Source organism: Triturus cristatus, chromosome 6 (genome assembly GCF_964204655.1).
Source record: "Triturus cristatus chromosome 6, aTriCri1.1, whole genome shotgun sequence".
In the NCBI taxonomy this organism is placed as follows: Eukaryota; Metazoa; Chordata; class Amphibia; order Caudata; family Salamandridae; genus Triturus; species Triturus cristatus.
In genome coordinates, this window is record NC_140589.1 from 521,856,432 (window position 1) to 521,872,927 (window position 16,496).

Here is a 16,496-nt window from a genome sequence, read left to right on the forward strand (position 1 = left end):
TCATACTAACACAAAACGTGCAGCATTCCGTCACACAATTTGCATTTTCCTGCTGCATGATTTACTCATCCCTACCGCTTTTATTTCCCACCCCCCATTTTTAGTGACCCTGACAATTGTGATGTACCGTTGATGACAGCTCTCCCACTCTGAAAATTGTATTGCAGCACCATTGTAAACAGGGCGTTTATTACCTCAGCAGTTACACTTGTTAGTCCAAAGCCAAGTTCTTCGCTAATAACAAAGGCACTGGCGAACCAGGTGGTGATACTTTTAGGCACCGTTGCTTGTAGGTTGGCATTTTTTCCAGAGCTAGACAATAAGAAGAAAGGTATTTAAGAATAGTTTCAAAGTTTAACTGGTTATACACACATACCAAAACAAAGCTCTGAGTTTGTTACTTAAATTCGATTAACATCAGCGAATCCTGCGATCAGAGAAGTATTTTCGTCAATACTTAGGACATTGATACACCGATTCTTTTTAAAAGGAAACCATTCATTTTCAATGGAGCTCTCCTAACCACTGCCGAAGCACACTGTTGATTTACATGGAAGATACAAAAAGTATTAAAAAAAAAAAGCAGGTTTTCAAATTACTGAAGAACAAAGGAAACATTTCAAAACATTTCAGGAAGATCTAGAAAAAGTGCTCCCTTAAGCACATATGTAACAGGAAAGCCAGACGTTTGCATTTTTAAATGCAACTTTACATGTAATTTAGTTCTAAGGTGGAGGAGCGTCGCTCCACTACTCAAAAGTAAAAATTAAATGATAATAATGAATTGTTATTATCATTTTAGTTTCCCTATTGCAGTCAGTGGCGGGGCAGGGCTGGTCAGAGCCGGAGAGCAGTGGTGTGTACTCCCTACGTGCGCATAAAGTGTTTGGCCGGCCTTCTTGGACCGACCAAGCAGTTCATGCACACTTTGCATGCTCCTACCAGGCTGCATTACACAGCCTGGTGAGGAACATGCACAGGCTCCCTGTTCCAGTCTGAGCGCCGATCCACGGCACCCAGACCAATCTCAACGCTGCATTGCAGCATTGTGATTGGTTCAGGGGTGCCTGTGCTGTTAGCTGGGACAGGAAGAAGAAAAGGACGGAGGAGAGGTGGTGGCCAGTTGTTAAAGGTAAGTCCTTTTATTTTATCACATGCATCTCCAGCCACCCACCCCCACCCCACCACCCCCGTCTGGTAGCAGCTGCTACTGTAATCTATACAAAGATATTTCATGAAAATTAGTGGTAAGCAGTATATTTAAAAACTATAAACATAAATGGACTGTAAAAATGGTGTAGGATTATATTTATAGGTGGACTGTCATTGACTTGGTTTAGATCTCTTCTGCGTGTGTTCATTGTATCAGTCTTGAGAAGGATTCAGATCAGTGAGTGGAAGGAACTGTACAACCCAACTCACCTTCTTAACCTATTCACCGGCAAGACAAGATATGCCCCAATTTGAATTGTATTATGTTTTTGACTTTTTTTCTCTAATCTCCTTCTGGGTAACGCTTGTGGTGCTGGGGGAAGTAAGCTAAATGGTTGTCACACAGCGCATCTTAAGTGTGACATCCTTAGACAGTTCTGGCTTTCAGTCAACAGCTCTTAATATGCTTGTGTTTATGAACCCATACTGCTAATGGGAAAAGCAATACTACTATTCAGAGGGAAGTTGCTGCAGGCTTCAAAACAATGGCTGGCAGAAGGGGGGTACATGGCATGTGGGAAATATGGAGAACTCAGTTGGTTATATTTAAGACCTGTGGCTCTGAATCCTTAGTAGATTTGGTTGGTTCATCATATCACAAACTATTACTGCCTGAAAATGCAGTTGGGGGTCAGAAAAACTCAGTCACATATGAATTTGCCTCTGAAAGGACAGTACAGTTGGGTCAGTCGGTGACACGCAAGACATCCATACACGTGACTGACTCTGCATTAGTGCAACTGCTGAGGATTACTTTGTGAAAATTAAGTATGCAATCACTTTGGCAAACTAAACCCATGGTTTGAAATGATAAGATTAATTACCTAAAAATAAATTTTGCTCTCAATTAAAATAATAAATGGAGAAATACATTCTCGCTGATTTTCAAATGTATTTGTGCATGCACGTAAAACGTCCAAATGCAAACAGAATTATTAAGAAGGTCAAAACGACTTTTCTAATCCAGAAACTGTTTTTGTAATTGTAAATAACTAAATTGCGCAAAGCTTTTAGTGAGTAACCCTACCACCAGGCGTAAGGTGTAGGTTAGAGTGTGCTGCAGGGTGGTAATGCCTTGTGAGTACCCACTAACTTGTATGTCTCCATGTGGCATCCTGGGGTGTTTTGTGTCATGGGCTCTCGGCCCACCAAGACAAGTGGTACAGTATTTTTATCAGGAGATGTGTGGTAATGTTGGGTGGCACGCAATTTGTGGATCCTTGCAGATTCTGTAACTTTCCTTTACAGAAAAACATGTGTTTTGAGCCAAAGTTTTAAGTTTGCATGGACTTTTTGGTAACAATAAAAAATAACCTGGTAAGATCCACAAAGGCCACACCACCCTCAACTCCCTCAGGTATCTCATTTTTAGAAACGTCTGAGTTTTCGTATGTTTCCCTAGGTGGCCGCTATGCTTAGACCCAAAATCCACAGCTACCCACATTGAAAAACAAAAGGGTTGGTTATGAGTAGAAACATTTGAGCAGTCTATGTTGCGATTTTGGGTTTTCCCTGTGGTGGGGGCTAGGCCCACCCACACCGGTGGTGTAGGGATTTTATTCTGAGGTCCGTGGAAATGCTGGGTCGTAGGAAAGCTGTGGATCCCCACAAATTCCAGAACTTTCCCTCATGGACATTTGAGTTTTTTTCCAAAGTTTGGGGTTCGCAAGGCCAATTTCATGGGACCCTTTCAAGTCATTCCACCTGGACTCTCCTGAGTGTATAGTGTACAGAAACATCTGGGTTTGGTAGGTTTCCCTAGGTGACAGCAGAGCCCGAGTCAAGATTCCTACATCGCCAAAAGGGGTAGTTTTTGTCCCAGATTTGTTATGTCTCCACTTAGAGTTTTGGGGCATTTTTGACTGCAAGTGCTAGTCCCAGCCACACAAGTGACATACCGTTTGGTTTTGATACCTTTTTTAATGAAAGAACTCTGGGAACACTGGGTGGTAGGGATTTTGTGGATCCCTTCAAATTTAGAACTTTCTCACAGGAATATGAGAAAAGGCACGTTTTTGGCCAAAGTTTGAAATTTGCAAGGCCTGAAGCGTATGAAAACATCATGGGGTCCACACGAGTCACACCACCCTGGAATCTCCAGTGTGCCGAGTTTTCAAAACATTTCTAGGTTTGGTAGATTTCTGTGTGAGATGGCTAATCTAGTGCCCAGATTAAGCAGATATTCACACTGTTAAAAAAATTGATTTTAATTGGTGAAATGTGATATCACCTGGGTGTGTTTTGGGCTGTTTTGTATCCAGGGCGCTAGGCCCAACCTCACAAGTGGGGTGCCTTTTTCAACTGGGAGATTATGTGGCAACACAGAATAGTAGACCATTTGTTATTACCCATTAGATTTCTCTGCGTGTTTGGTTTCTAAATGTAAGGCAGTTTGCAAGAAAGGCATCTTGCAAAATGCCCACTGAATAACATGATAGTAGGGGTAACCCCACATTCAGAGGTTTACAAATAACAGGGGTCCTAAACTCATTACCTTGTGCACATTTCATGAATACATTGGTTTCCTTCAAACCCATTTTTCATTCATTAGATTTTACTATATGAATTGCTGCAAGGTTGGTACATGATGATAAATCATTAAAAGCTGCAGCTTAATTGTTGCCTCTCATATGCTTCTGGAAAACCTACAAACCTGACATATTCCTGTGAACAGAAGGCTTATGTAGATAACAATCATGACAAGAAAAATGACAGATGAATACATTGTAACCAATTGCAATTTTGTTTTACTTATTTTGAGTATTTATTTCAAAAATTAATTTCTATAAAAGCTTTCATAGATATACACATTGATATGTTGTTGACCTCAGAGTTTTGCCTACATTTAAAAAATGTATAGGTTATAGGGTCACTCATGGGGCATTGCATACTGGTTTCTGCCAGAAACATCGCTTAGGTTGAAAATACAAAACTTACGGAAAATGGACTACCTCTTAGAAAAATGCAAAAACTGTTGTACAAAATGTTTTTAGAAGTAGCTTTGCTTGTCCATGAAAGCCGAGTAGATGGTTATCTTAGCACAGAATACCATTTATGGATGCCATTTTTAGAACAAAGCATACACTTGTATACACAGCACATTTTTCCCATTTTCCATCCAGAAATAAAATGTAAGTATATTTTGACTATCTTCTCTGTACTCTAAAAGGGAATCTAAAAATCATGGTTCTTTTGGAATCCCCAGGATGTTGGAAAAAATAGGATGCACATTAGGCATTGATTCCTTATGAAGAAAAACAATTATGAAGGCGCAAGAACAAAGTAACCCAAATTGAAACAAGCATCAACAAAGCCAATAGCTCTTGCCTATCTAAGCAAGAGCTATTGGATTTGCCAATTTGTTTTAGCCATGTTGTACACCAGTGTTGCTGCTGTTCAGCTAGGCTCATTGTTAGTGGAGTAAAGGAGAGTGGCATGGAATGGAGTGTCAGAGAGTGGAGTGTTTTGGAGTGGTGTGGATTTGCGTTCAGAGGTGTAGAGTAGAGTTGAGTGTCTTGGAGTGGAGTGTCATGGAGTATTTGCAGCGGTGCAGTGTGTTGTAAAGTGACGTGGAGGGAGTAGAGTCTCAGAGTGGAGTGGAGTGGTATAGAGTGTCATGGAGTAGTGTAGAGCAGAGTGGAGTGGCGTTGAGGGTGTAGCATTGAGTGGAGTAGAGTGGTTTACAGTTAAGTGGTGAAGAGCAGAGTAGATTGTCGTAAAGTAGAGTGGCATAGAGTGGAGTAGAGTAGGAGAGTGAAATGGCATTGAGTGGAGTAAAGTGTTGTAGAGTCGAGTGGCTTAGAGTAGAGTGGAGTAGCATGGAGTGTCATAGTGAAGTGGCATGGAGTGGAGTAGAGTGGAATAGTGTGTTGTAGAATACAGTGGAGTAAAGTGGCATGGAGTGGCAAAGAGAGAGTTGCGTAAGCGTTGTAGAGTTGAGTCGTGTTGTAGAGCGGCATAGAGTGGAGTAGAGTATTGTAGAGTGGAGTGGCATAGAGCGAAGTATAATGTTATAGAGTGGAGCACACTTTAATTGAATAGAGCATCATAGAATGGAGTATCAGAGAGTGGAGTGGTGTAGAGTAGATTGCAGTGGTGCAGAGTACTGTGGCGTAGAGTGCAGTGGTGTAGAGTAGATTGTTTCAGAGTAGAGTGAAGTGGCATAGAGTGGAGTGGTGCAGAGCAGAGTGGAGTGGTGCTGGGTAGAGTGGAGTGGTGTGGCATAGAGTGGCATAGAGTGGCGTAGAGAGCAGTGGCATAGTGTAGAGTGCAGTTGTGCAGAATTGATTACAGTGGTGTGGAGTGAGGCATAGAGTGCATTGGTGTAGTGTACAGTACAGTGGCATGCAGTTGAGTGGTGCAGTGGCATATGGTGCAGTGCAGTCTTTCTTGCAAATTAGAGTGTTGTAGCATGCAGTGTTGTATAGTTCAGTGGCATAGAAAGTTGAGATGAAGAGTATAGTGGAGTAGAGTGCAGTGGTACACAGTAATTGCCGTAGAGTACATTGGTTTTGAGTAAAGTGGTGTTGAGTGCAATGGGAAGAGTGTAATGGTTTAAAGTACAGTGACATAGAACGTAGTGGCACAGAGTAGAGTGGTGTTAACTAGAGAGGCATAGAGTGGTGCAGTGTAGGGTGCAGTGGCGTATAGTGCAGTGGTGCAGAGTGCCGTGGGATAGAGTATATTGTTTCAGAGTAGAGTGAAGTGGCATCAAGTGGAGTGGTGCAGAGTGGAGTGGTTCAGGGTAGAGTGCAGTGGCACAGAGTAGTGGTGCACAGTTCAGCGTTGTAGACTAGAGTGTTGCAGAGTCGAGTAGAGTGGAGTGCGCAGAATGGAGTAGAGTGGTGTAGAGGGCAGTGGCGTAGAGTAGATTGTTTCAGAGTAGAGTGGAGTGATGCAGGATAGAGTGAAGTGGTGAAGTGTGGAGGAAAGTGGCATAGAGTAGTGATGTAGATTGCATTGGCATAGAGTGCAGTGCTGCAGTGGTGTAGAGTGGAATGGTGCAGAGTAGAATGGAGTGGCCTGGACTGGAGTGGTGTAGAGTGATGAAGAGTGGAGTGGTGCATAGAAGATGGGTTAGAGTGCACTGGCACAGAGTAGTGCAGTGCAGAGTAGAGAGGCATCAAGTGAAGTTGCATAGAGTGCAGTGTCATAGAGTGCAGTGGTGCACAGTATCTTAGAGTGGCATAACATGTGGTGGTGTAGAGTGCAGTGGCATAGAGTGCTTTGGTGCAGAGTGCATTAGAGACGATTAGAGTAGAGTGGTGCAGAGTAGAGTGGTGCAGATTGCAATAGAGCAGGGTAGCCAATGGCGTAGAGTTCAGTGGCAGAGAGTTCAGTGTTGCATAGTGGAGTGTTGAAGAGTGGAGTGGTGTAGAGTTGAGTAGCGTGGAGTACATTGGCATAGAGTGCTTTGGCGCAGAGTGCATTAGAGACACTTAGAGTGAGTGGCGCAGAGTAGAGTGGTGCAGAGTGCAATAGAACAGGGTAGCCTGGTGCAGAGTAGAGTGGCAGAGAGTTCAGTGTTGCATAGTGGAGTGTTGAAGAGTGCAGTGGTGTAGAGTTGAGTAGCATGGAGTACATTGGTGTAGAGTGCAGTGGTGTAAAATAGAGTGGCATAGAGTGCAGTGGTGTAGAGTAGAGTGTTGCAGAGTAAAGTATAGTGGTTTACAGTGCAGTGGTGCAAAGTAGATTGGTGTAGAGAGAAGTACATAGAGTGTATTGGTTTTAAGTAAAGTGGTGTAGAATGGATTGCTGTTGAGTACAGTGATGTAGAGTGCAGAGGCGCAGAATAGAGTGGTGTGGAGTGGTGTGGGGTAGGTTTCTGTGGCGTAGAGTGGAGTGGCAAAGAGTAGATTGGCACAGAGTGGAATAGAGTCATGTAGAGTGTAGCAGCATAGAATAAATTGTTTCAGAGTACAGTGCAGTGGCAAAGAGTGAGGTCACAGAGTGCAGTGTTATACAATGCACTGTCATAGAGTGCAGTGGTGCAGAGTAGATTAGAGTGGCTTAGAGAAGCTTGGTGTAGAGTGGCATTAAAAGAAGCGATGCAGAGTAGACTGGTGTAGAGTGCAGTGATGACAGTACATTGGCATAGAGTAGAGTGGTGCAGAGTAGAGTGCAGTTCCATAAACTGCAGTGTTACAGAGTAGAGCGGAGTACAGTGAAGTGGAACAGAGTGGAGTGGTGCAGAGTGCAGTGGAGCAGTGCAGGGTAGAGTGCAGTAGCATAGTGATTCTGAGTGTCGTGGCGTAGAGCGCATTGGCATAGAGTGGTGAGGAGCGGTGCAAAGTAGAGTGTAATGGTGTACAGTTCAGTGGAAAGTGCAGTGTTGCAGAGTACAATGTCATAGATTGCAGTGGTGTATAGTAGAGTGGTGTAAAGTACATTGTCATGGAGTTCAGAGGCAAATAATGGTGAACAGTAGAGTTGCGTAGAGTACAGTAGTGCAGAGTAGAATAGAGTGGCGTAGTGCATTGGCATTGAGTGAATTGGTGTTCAGTGCAGTGGTGCAGAACAGGGTGCAGTGGCATAGAGTGGAATGGTGTAGAATAGTGTAGGATGGTGTGCAGAGGAGTGCCACTGAGTGGAGTGGCGAAGAGTGCAGTGGCATTAACGGCAGTGGAGCTGACTGCAGTGGCGTACAGTAGATTGTTTCAGAGTACAGGGGAGTGGTGCACCATTGGCAGGTCCTCCACTAAGGTGGAGGAGTGTGGCCCCACTGCACAAAAAGGAAAAATTAAATGACAATAACGTATCATTATTGTCATTTAATTTTTCCTATACCATGCAGTAAGTGGCCTGTGTGCAGTGTGGGACGGGGCTGGCCAGGGGAGGAGTGCTGTGCACTCCCAAAGTGCATATTACCTGTTTGGCCAGCTCTCTTGGGCCAACCAAACAATTCATGCGCACTTTGCATGTTAATACCAGGCTGCATAACACAGCCTGATCAGGAACATGGACATGCTCCCTGTTTCAGTCTGAGCGCTGATCCACGGTGCTCAGACCAATCACAGCACTGCATTGCAGCTTTGTGATTGGCTCAGGGGAGCCTGTGTGCCGGGTGCTTCCTGCTGCCGGCCGGACTGCAGAAATGACAAAGGAAGAGGAAGCAGGGAAGGCGGCGGCCGGCCGTTTTGAGGTACGTTTTTGTTTCGGTTAATTAACCCCCCACCTTACCACCCCCATCCAGTAGCAGTCGCTACTGTGGTGCACAGTAGAGTACAGTGGCGTAGAATACAGGGGTGTTGAGTGCAGAGTAGATTAGAGTGGCATAGAGTGGATTGCCATAAAGTGCGATGGTGTAGACTGGAGTGGTACAGAGCAGAGTACATTGGTGTTAAGTGCAGTGGCACAGACTGCAGCGTTGCAAAGTAGAGTGGCATAGAGTGGAATGGGGATGAGTGGTGTAGAGTAAGGAGGTGGAGTGCAGTGATGCATAGTAGAAACGTGTTGGGTAGAGTGCATTGCTGTAGAGTTGTGTAGAGTATAGACGCGAAGAGTGAAGTGGCGTAGAGTGGAGTGATGCAGAGTAGAGTGCAGTGGTGTGGAGTGATGCAGAGTAGAGTGGAGTGATGTTAAGTGAAGTATGCATGATGTGGTAGCGTACTGCCCTTACAGACCACAGATCTTCAATTGAAATGACCATTACATTTGCACAGACATACAGTTTTACTGGTAAAAGTATACAGTGGACAAATAATAATGTGGGGAAATGTCATCACCGATTATATTGATTTTTTTTATCATAGTAAAATATTTGTTTTCACCATACTTCAGAATTACCACAAAATGTGCTTCATTTGTGCTTTTCTAATTCTGATATATTCTGAAATATCTGCACAGTTAATTAACAGACATTTAAATTCTGTTGTGTGCTAGAAAACAAATACCATTGTACAACCCTCCTCAAGCACACCCCCAGCACCACTTGTCGCATAAATCCTCGCACTTTGAAGTCAGAAAAAGAAAAGTAAACACCAAGTATCCTGTAAAACAGAGCCTGACATTTGACCTCTGTCTTTGAATGTACAGCAAATGTGACGAGAAAAGAACAAGATTTAAAGACCTGTTTACAGAAATCTAGCACTGGTGGAAGAATAAAGTAAATTGGTTTTGGGAAACGGAACGGACAAACTCAAGCTGAACAGCCTAAAATAAATAGAGCCCTCAAATAGAATGCAAGCAAATGTGAATTACAAACGACAAAGCCTATTGTAAGCAATGGGCAGAATGCATTTCCATGGAAACGTTCCGAATGTCCCTAAGGCATTGTTAGCGAACCAGGCAGCTTTGCTGTCTGGTAGGCTTCGACCAAAAAATAGAGCTCAACACTGGGGTGGAAAGTTTTCAAATAGTATTTTGCGATCAGTTATTCATACATCTGACCTCTAACTTCACTCAGCTTAAGCATCAAATGTGCACATGAATGCCTAAAAAATAACCCAATGTCTCAAAGAAACCAATTTATTAAAGAGTGCATGTCTGCTTCATGCCAATATTACAAACTAAAAGGAGGCTCAGGTTGATTTTAACCAAGAAAACCAATAAACCTAGTGTTAATAAAATGAAAACATAATTATACCTTATGTTCGACTCCAACCAAATCCATGTATTGGAAAAATTGTTTCCACGAAATAGACTTTCTGGAATATCAAACCAGTTTTCTAAAATCAAAATAGAAAAGTGTCCATCAATAACGAGTAGCTTCATTAGTATGGTAAACATATATGATAACAACTGTAGTATGTTAAACAAAATCTTCATAACATTGCACTCAGGTGCAGCAAATGCATCTTTTTTGTTAGAAGAAAGATTATGAAAATCAAAAGCAATCAGAACAACATACCTCCACTTTCCAATGGATACAATACAGTGTTGCCATCGGTTATGCTCTGGACTGCAACATTCTGCAAGTGTGAAACAAAATATAAGGGCTATACCACAAGGATTCTAGACTGTCACAAGATACTTGCATTTAGAGTGAGCACTGAAAGAAGGGACAACCTTAGTAACAGTACAAGAGACAAATATATCCTCTTTTCCAATCTAATATCAGACCAAAGGATTTATATTTCAAGATAAGCCTTGAACCTGGAGCTGGCTATTTTTCTTCCCAATATCTTCACTCTGAATAGTTAGGAGGTCTTAGGGTCCACAGTTAATCAGGTGGGACCGTAGAGTTCTGTGAGCAGCCGTTTTTATCAGTTATTTACATAATTCTCTGCACAGACTAAAAGGAAAATACGTGTCCCCACTTTAATAAATCGATTAGAGTGACTCTGTATTTCATTCCACTGTGTAATGAAGAACACTACGCAGCTGTGTCACTTATACTAAAACAGTTATTAAATATAGAACATCTTCTCTTGTTGGGAATCACTGCAGTTGTACCTGTTTCTTTGAAGAGTGTTTTTCCCTTAATTACCTGTGAGGCACTTTTTGACCCTTACAGCTTCACCTAGGGATGGTTACAAACACTGAATGTTTGGAAACACAAACTGCGCCCAATCAACGTTAGAGAAAAATGAAAACGTAGTAGTGAGCTTTAAGTATTTCCCATTGTGACCTAACCATTCAATGGGTTCTCCAGCATATTGAGAGTGGTGGTACAGATTTTTCACATCAGGTTACTAGGGAAGTAACTACGTAAGTACAACTTGAAATAAGGCTACAAGGAAGATAAGCCAGAAGAAATGACACCAGCACCTCAACTTCTCTAGGTAGGTACAAAGCAAATGTCTGAAGCTCTTCCCAGGAAAATCTCCCAGCAAAATATATCCTCTCTCAACAGAGCAGCCACATCTACGTGCAGTGCAATCATAATGATTGTTGGAGCACTGGGCAAGGCGTATTTTCGGACACGTTTTTTGGAATGGAAAAACTATATATTTATTGCACATTTTTTAATATTATTAAGGATTTTCAGAAATGAGGTATGCAAAAATATCTCAGCACACAAATTGGCTGTTGTCCACCAGCAAAATACTACAGTATACAGGGGCAGTGATCCTGGAATATCCCTCCATGCTGTCTCTCAAACAGATGACCGTAGATTAAATTGGGCCCCAGCCATTATGGTTGAAACACTAATAAGGCTCAGGTGCAGTTTTAATGCTCCACATGGCAATCAGTTTATTTTTTACAGAGTTCTTACCCCTAGAGGTGTAGCAGGTAGGAATTCAAATATCTGAACCTGATAGCAGGTGGGCAATGTATCTATATTAGTAAGCAGTTTAGACTTAGACTAACTGTGTAATGTGATGTTCTTTCCTACAACCATCATGAGTAATCCTCGACTGTTCGACTTCACTACTTGCTAAACATCCAAGACACAAACAGGACATATTTGGCATATCCATGATCTCACCGCAATGTATAGTATGATAGACAATGGCAGTATTTGTTACCAAGGATTGTCGACTGAAACAGAGTTACAGACACATATGCAAAAGGGCGAAGGGAAAGATGTTGGTTGAAAGGAGTTAGTTGGAATGAAATTACAAGAAAGAGGTAAATGTAGAATAGGACAGGTGGTGAGTGATAAACAAAGTGGAGAATGAGCGACTGAAGGAGGAGAATTGGGCAAGAGAAAAGAAAGCTGCAAGCAGACAGGCTAGGTTCAAGGAAAACTGCAAAGAGACAGCCGACAGGAAGAAAGCTGCTAGAGAAGAGAAATGAGAGAGAATGAGGAATTTAGCAGGAAGAGAAAGCGTCAGAAAGCCCATTCAGAAGAGCATAAAGCGGCAGACAGACATATTTGCTATGGGGGGGGAGGGTTTGAAAAAATGTGGGAGACATGACTGAGACAAACTGGGATGGTGTTATTTTGTAGGGGACCAGGGTGATTGAGGGACATGCAAATGTTGTAATTTATGGCACATTTGATGAGGTGTTAGTCTTGCTGCTATTGGCGCTGTGTTATTGTGAAGTAGGGGTTGGAGGAGATGTGAAGTTACTACGAGAGGCATTGAGACGTATCACTCACATTAGGGGAACTATTGACTTAAGGGGTTAACTAAGGTGATACTGTGAAGTTCTGGGAGGTAATACTGTAACAGGTATTGTGAGCTCTTGGAAGACTTATCCTTTTTATGGGAGGTACTGGTTTGTACAATGAGGCATTTTTTGAAGATGTTACTGATAGAGTTTTTGAGGGAGGCATTGGGAGTGGTATTAAGGTGATGTAGTTGTGTTATATTAAATGTTATGTTTATTTGTATAGCGCACGAATCACACAAGAAGGTATCCTGGTGTTGAAGCAATAGCAGTATGGGCCGAGGCAGGGTGCAGGTTAGGTGAAGAGCCAAGTCTTAGGGTTCTTGCAGAAGTCAAGAACTGAGGAGGAGGCTCTGATGTGCAGGAGCAGATCATTCCAGGCTTTATGAGCAAGGTAGGAGAAGGCATGACCACCAAATATGATTCTGCGAATCCAGGAATGAGTGTGAATAGGAGTACAGGTGAGCGGAGTTGTCCTGTAGGTTTGTGAGAGTTTATGTGGATGTTGAAGTATGTAGAGCCAGTGCTATGTAAGGGTTTGCACATGTGTGCTTGAGGAGCTTGAAGAGTGCTCGTTTGTGGAGTTGAAGCCAGTGGAGCACGTTGAGGTGCGGGGTGAAGTGAGAAGGGGGAGGTGGTATGGGTTTGAGCCAAAAAGAATCTTTTCCGGTGGCAACAATAATCCACTCCCTGAGGTACAGGTCATATGACTACAATTAACAGATGCTTTCTCCGTCTTCTAGATGACCTACTGGTTGATTTATGTCAACTTCTTAGCCACTGGATATTACAAAAAAGAGAAAATATGGTTCTAACCGCCTAACTGCATCAATATCGCAGCATGGTATCTTCATGAGACGGAATGGCAAGGCACCATACATGAACAGATGATTTACATTTTCAGAGGGAAGGAAAGCATTTTATTTGTAATATCTACTTTGCCAATGTAGAGAATATGCTGCGTGGATAGGCTAACACAATGGATAGAACACACAAATCCTACCTGGCCAGCCATTAGCTCATTTGACACCTAAGGAAAGAAAAGGAAAACAGTCAATCTCAATGACTGCCACTATAGCATAATGCGATAGCCTGACAATTAAACTATTTTCAATAAGAAATATAAAGAAAGGAAGGTACATCTCAACACTCTCCCACAGGTTAAGCAGTAAAGTATGTTGATTATTTTCATGTCCCTACTCCCTCATCGTTTGCTCCCCTGCAGTTTTTAATTCCACCAGCATTACTTTGTATGTGTTTTTGATATATACAAATCCCACCATAGGTTTGAACAAAAGGTTATGAGTTAGCTAACTTTTAAAACACATTAGCAGGCCATAGGAACAACATGCGTGATAATGAAAGGTTTAGTCGACTCTGACCAGATACTGCCACCTGAAGGCTGCATACAACAGCAGGCTAGCATTTAGCATGCTGCAGTGCTGGAAGAGACACTTGTATATATGGTGGCATTGGCCATTAGTGGACTACAGGGCTGAGGTTGAGTCCCACTAAAGGGCCTTCTCCACAGTGCATTTGTGCTAAACCCACAGCTATTCACAGGGTTGAAAGGGACAAACCTGGGACCTCGCACTATGCAAAAGTGAGATATATTAAGATGAGCTTGGGTTACTTATGCCCTTCAACCACCACTAGCAACTTTGAGCTTCCTGTTGCCAAACACCAGGCCTCAGATCAAAGATTCTGCTATGGCATACTTCTGAATTCTAGGAGTAAGCTATGAGTACATAACCCCTACTGATAGCAACATATTTGTGAATCTGGCTTCAAAAGTTGTTTTGGGAGTCATCAGCCGCATCAGTACCACAAGATCCATGGAAGCACAGCTGGCCACGAAGTTATCACCCAGACTCTGCCCGCTTTTGGCAGGTGAAGCGTCCATGTGAAAGTGTTTGAAATGGAAAAGTATTGATTCACACATGTGCCCCAAAATCATGTAAACAGCAGTAGTCCACCACCCACTAAAATACCAATGGCCAACCTATTGGTAGTTCAGGAGACAGGGGATTACTGATACACTTGTAATGGGCACCTAAATAAACTTGGGAGCCTGTGCAGCCCGGATTGGTTACTGGAGACTCTCACTGTGTGTGTTAATCATTGAGATGGATGATTTGTAGACACCATTTAATGTCATCTAAAATATATAGTCCATGAAGACCAATTTAAATAAATTAAAGTGTTGATGTGTGTTTTCTTATGCACATTGTCATGTACATATTAAATCTGGCTGCAGCATTTTAACTCTGCCTTCCTCCTTGAGCCCAGTCTAGCCGTCTGCACCATCATGTATCTTTATTAGGTCACTTGAACAGGAGCACCTCCGAAGCTTCCCTCTTCTCTTCATCAGTACAAATATCTCTGAATGGATAATATCTAATGTAAAGTTGGCTAAATATGTATTTACTATTACCATACTTTACAATGGAATTAGATTCCCCACGTTGCGTCACTAGTGTACTTTATTTGAACCCTTTTTACATCTCAATAATTACTGCTAACACCTGAATGCAGTGAGGTTAAAGTGTGTATTACATCTTTCATACGCTGTCCAAAGAGCTCTAGAAGTAATTTAGGAGTCTGGCAAGGGGCAGTATTTTCAAACAGGTAACTAATACCAAGAAAGTGATCCTACATTAAAAACTATGGTAATAAAGTTAATTTATTACTATTTTTTTCCAGCAATCCCTGCTAAACTAAGTGTCAGGACGGGGCGGGGCCAGCGCTTCAGAGTGGCAGCAGCAGGGAGCTGTGCTCTTTAAAATGCGCATGTCTCTTTGGCCGGCCGTCTTGGGCCAGCCAGCCAGACTTGCGCATTTTAAAGTTCTCTAACCCAGTTGTCTTAGACAGCTGGGTTAGAGAAAGCGCAGGCCTCCAGTGTTCTTAGGAGCGCTGGGAGAGCCTGCTCTATTCAACCCTTGCGCTGCTTTCAGGCTCTGAAAACATTGCCAGGACTGGGTAGTGCAGTTTCCTGCATCAGGAGCTTCCAAGAGGAGGGAAGACACCAGAGGAAGAAAAACGTTGCGCTGAAAATTTTTTAATTATTTTTTATGTGCCCCTGCTGCACCACCCCAGGTACAAGCCAGCCGCCACTGATTGTGGTTTCATATGCACAGGTACAAGACCTGCATCTTGCACATTTACAACAGGCTTAAAGCTTGATCATTTTATGCACATAAGTATCAAACACGACGGTTTAGACACAAACCCAAGAGTTTGTTGGTAATTGTTTAATACTGTAGAGTCAATCGACAACTTGCAATGCAGATATTCATATATTTGTTTTTACGTATGCATTCATTGCTTCTATAGAGCAAACGTAGCCAAAAGGCAGAGGAGGACTGCCATGATCAAAGACACATGCAGGAATATACTTCCGAATTTCAAGCATTGGAAAAATTAAGTTGCGAAAGAGAATTTCCTTTTCCGATTCACAAACTCACATTTGTCTTAAATTGCCTTTCTGAATAGGATTATTTATTCGACACTGTAGATTTTCTTAAATTATAATTCACATCATGGGCAGAACTGTGGGAGTTCTGTGGGAACTGAAATATTTTGCTGATAATTTCCACCCAGGAGGTTCACGGAAATCCGCTCCTGTGAAATGCAGGAGGAATTGCTTTCCTGTGATGGGACAGTGAAGGTAACAATCCCATATTTCGGGAGAGTACAGGGTGAGGGGGTTTTACACAATGCAAAATACGTTTGGAGAAAAGAAATGTGTGCATATGCACATGTTAACATCAATTAGTGATTCAGAATTTTTCATCTGTTGAAAATTCCACATGAATACATTTTACAAATTTTTCAGGGTTATCCCCACACTTTTTGCTTCTTCCTCCTATTTTTCCTGACCTATTTTTGTTGGCTTTAGGACTCTGGGCACTTTACTACCGCTGATCAGTGCTAAAGTGCATATGCTCTCTATGTAAACTGTTGTTATAATTGGTTATCCACGATTGGCATGTTTGAATTACTGGTAAGTCCCTAGTAAAGTGCACTAAGTTTGCCAGGTCCTGTAAATCAAATGCTATGAGTGGGCTTGCATCACTGGTTGTGCCACTCACCGGGCTAGCCCTGTAAATGTGTTTCAGACCTACCACTGTAGTGCCTGCATGCAGTTTGTAACTGCCATGTCAACCTGGCAAGTGCACCCACTTGTCAGGCCCTAACCACCCCTTTTCTTACATGTAAGACACCCCTAAGGTAGTCCCAGGGTACACACATGGGCAGGATGCAGTGTATGTGAAAGGTAGGACATG

The 16,496-nt window shown here is 42.5% G+C and overlaps 1 protein-coding gene across 1 annotated transcript in view; it reads right to left on the reverse strand.

Annotated features, from left to right (window-relative positions):
* Positions 1-16,496, reverse strand: part of LOC146817362 (CD109 antigen-like) — a 469,596-nt gene that overhangs the window by 139,632 nt on the left and 313,468 nt on the right. The window contains exons 16-19 of the mRNA XM_085610954.1: positions 13,214-13,240; positions 10,061-10,121; positions 9,797-9,878; positions 195-312 (exon numbers count right to left, since the gene is read on the reverse strand). Coding sequence (XP_085467080.1) covers positions 195-312; positions 9,797-9,878; positions 10,061-10,121; positions 13,214-13,240 — 288 coding nt within the window. The remainder of the gene's footprint in view (positions 1-194; positions 313-9,796; positions 9,879-10,060; positions 10,122-13,213; positions 13,241-16,496) is intronic.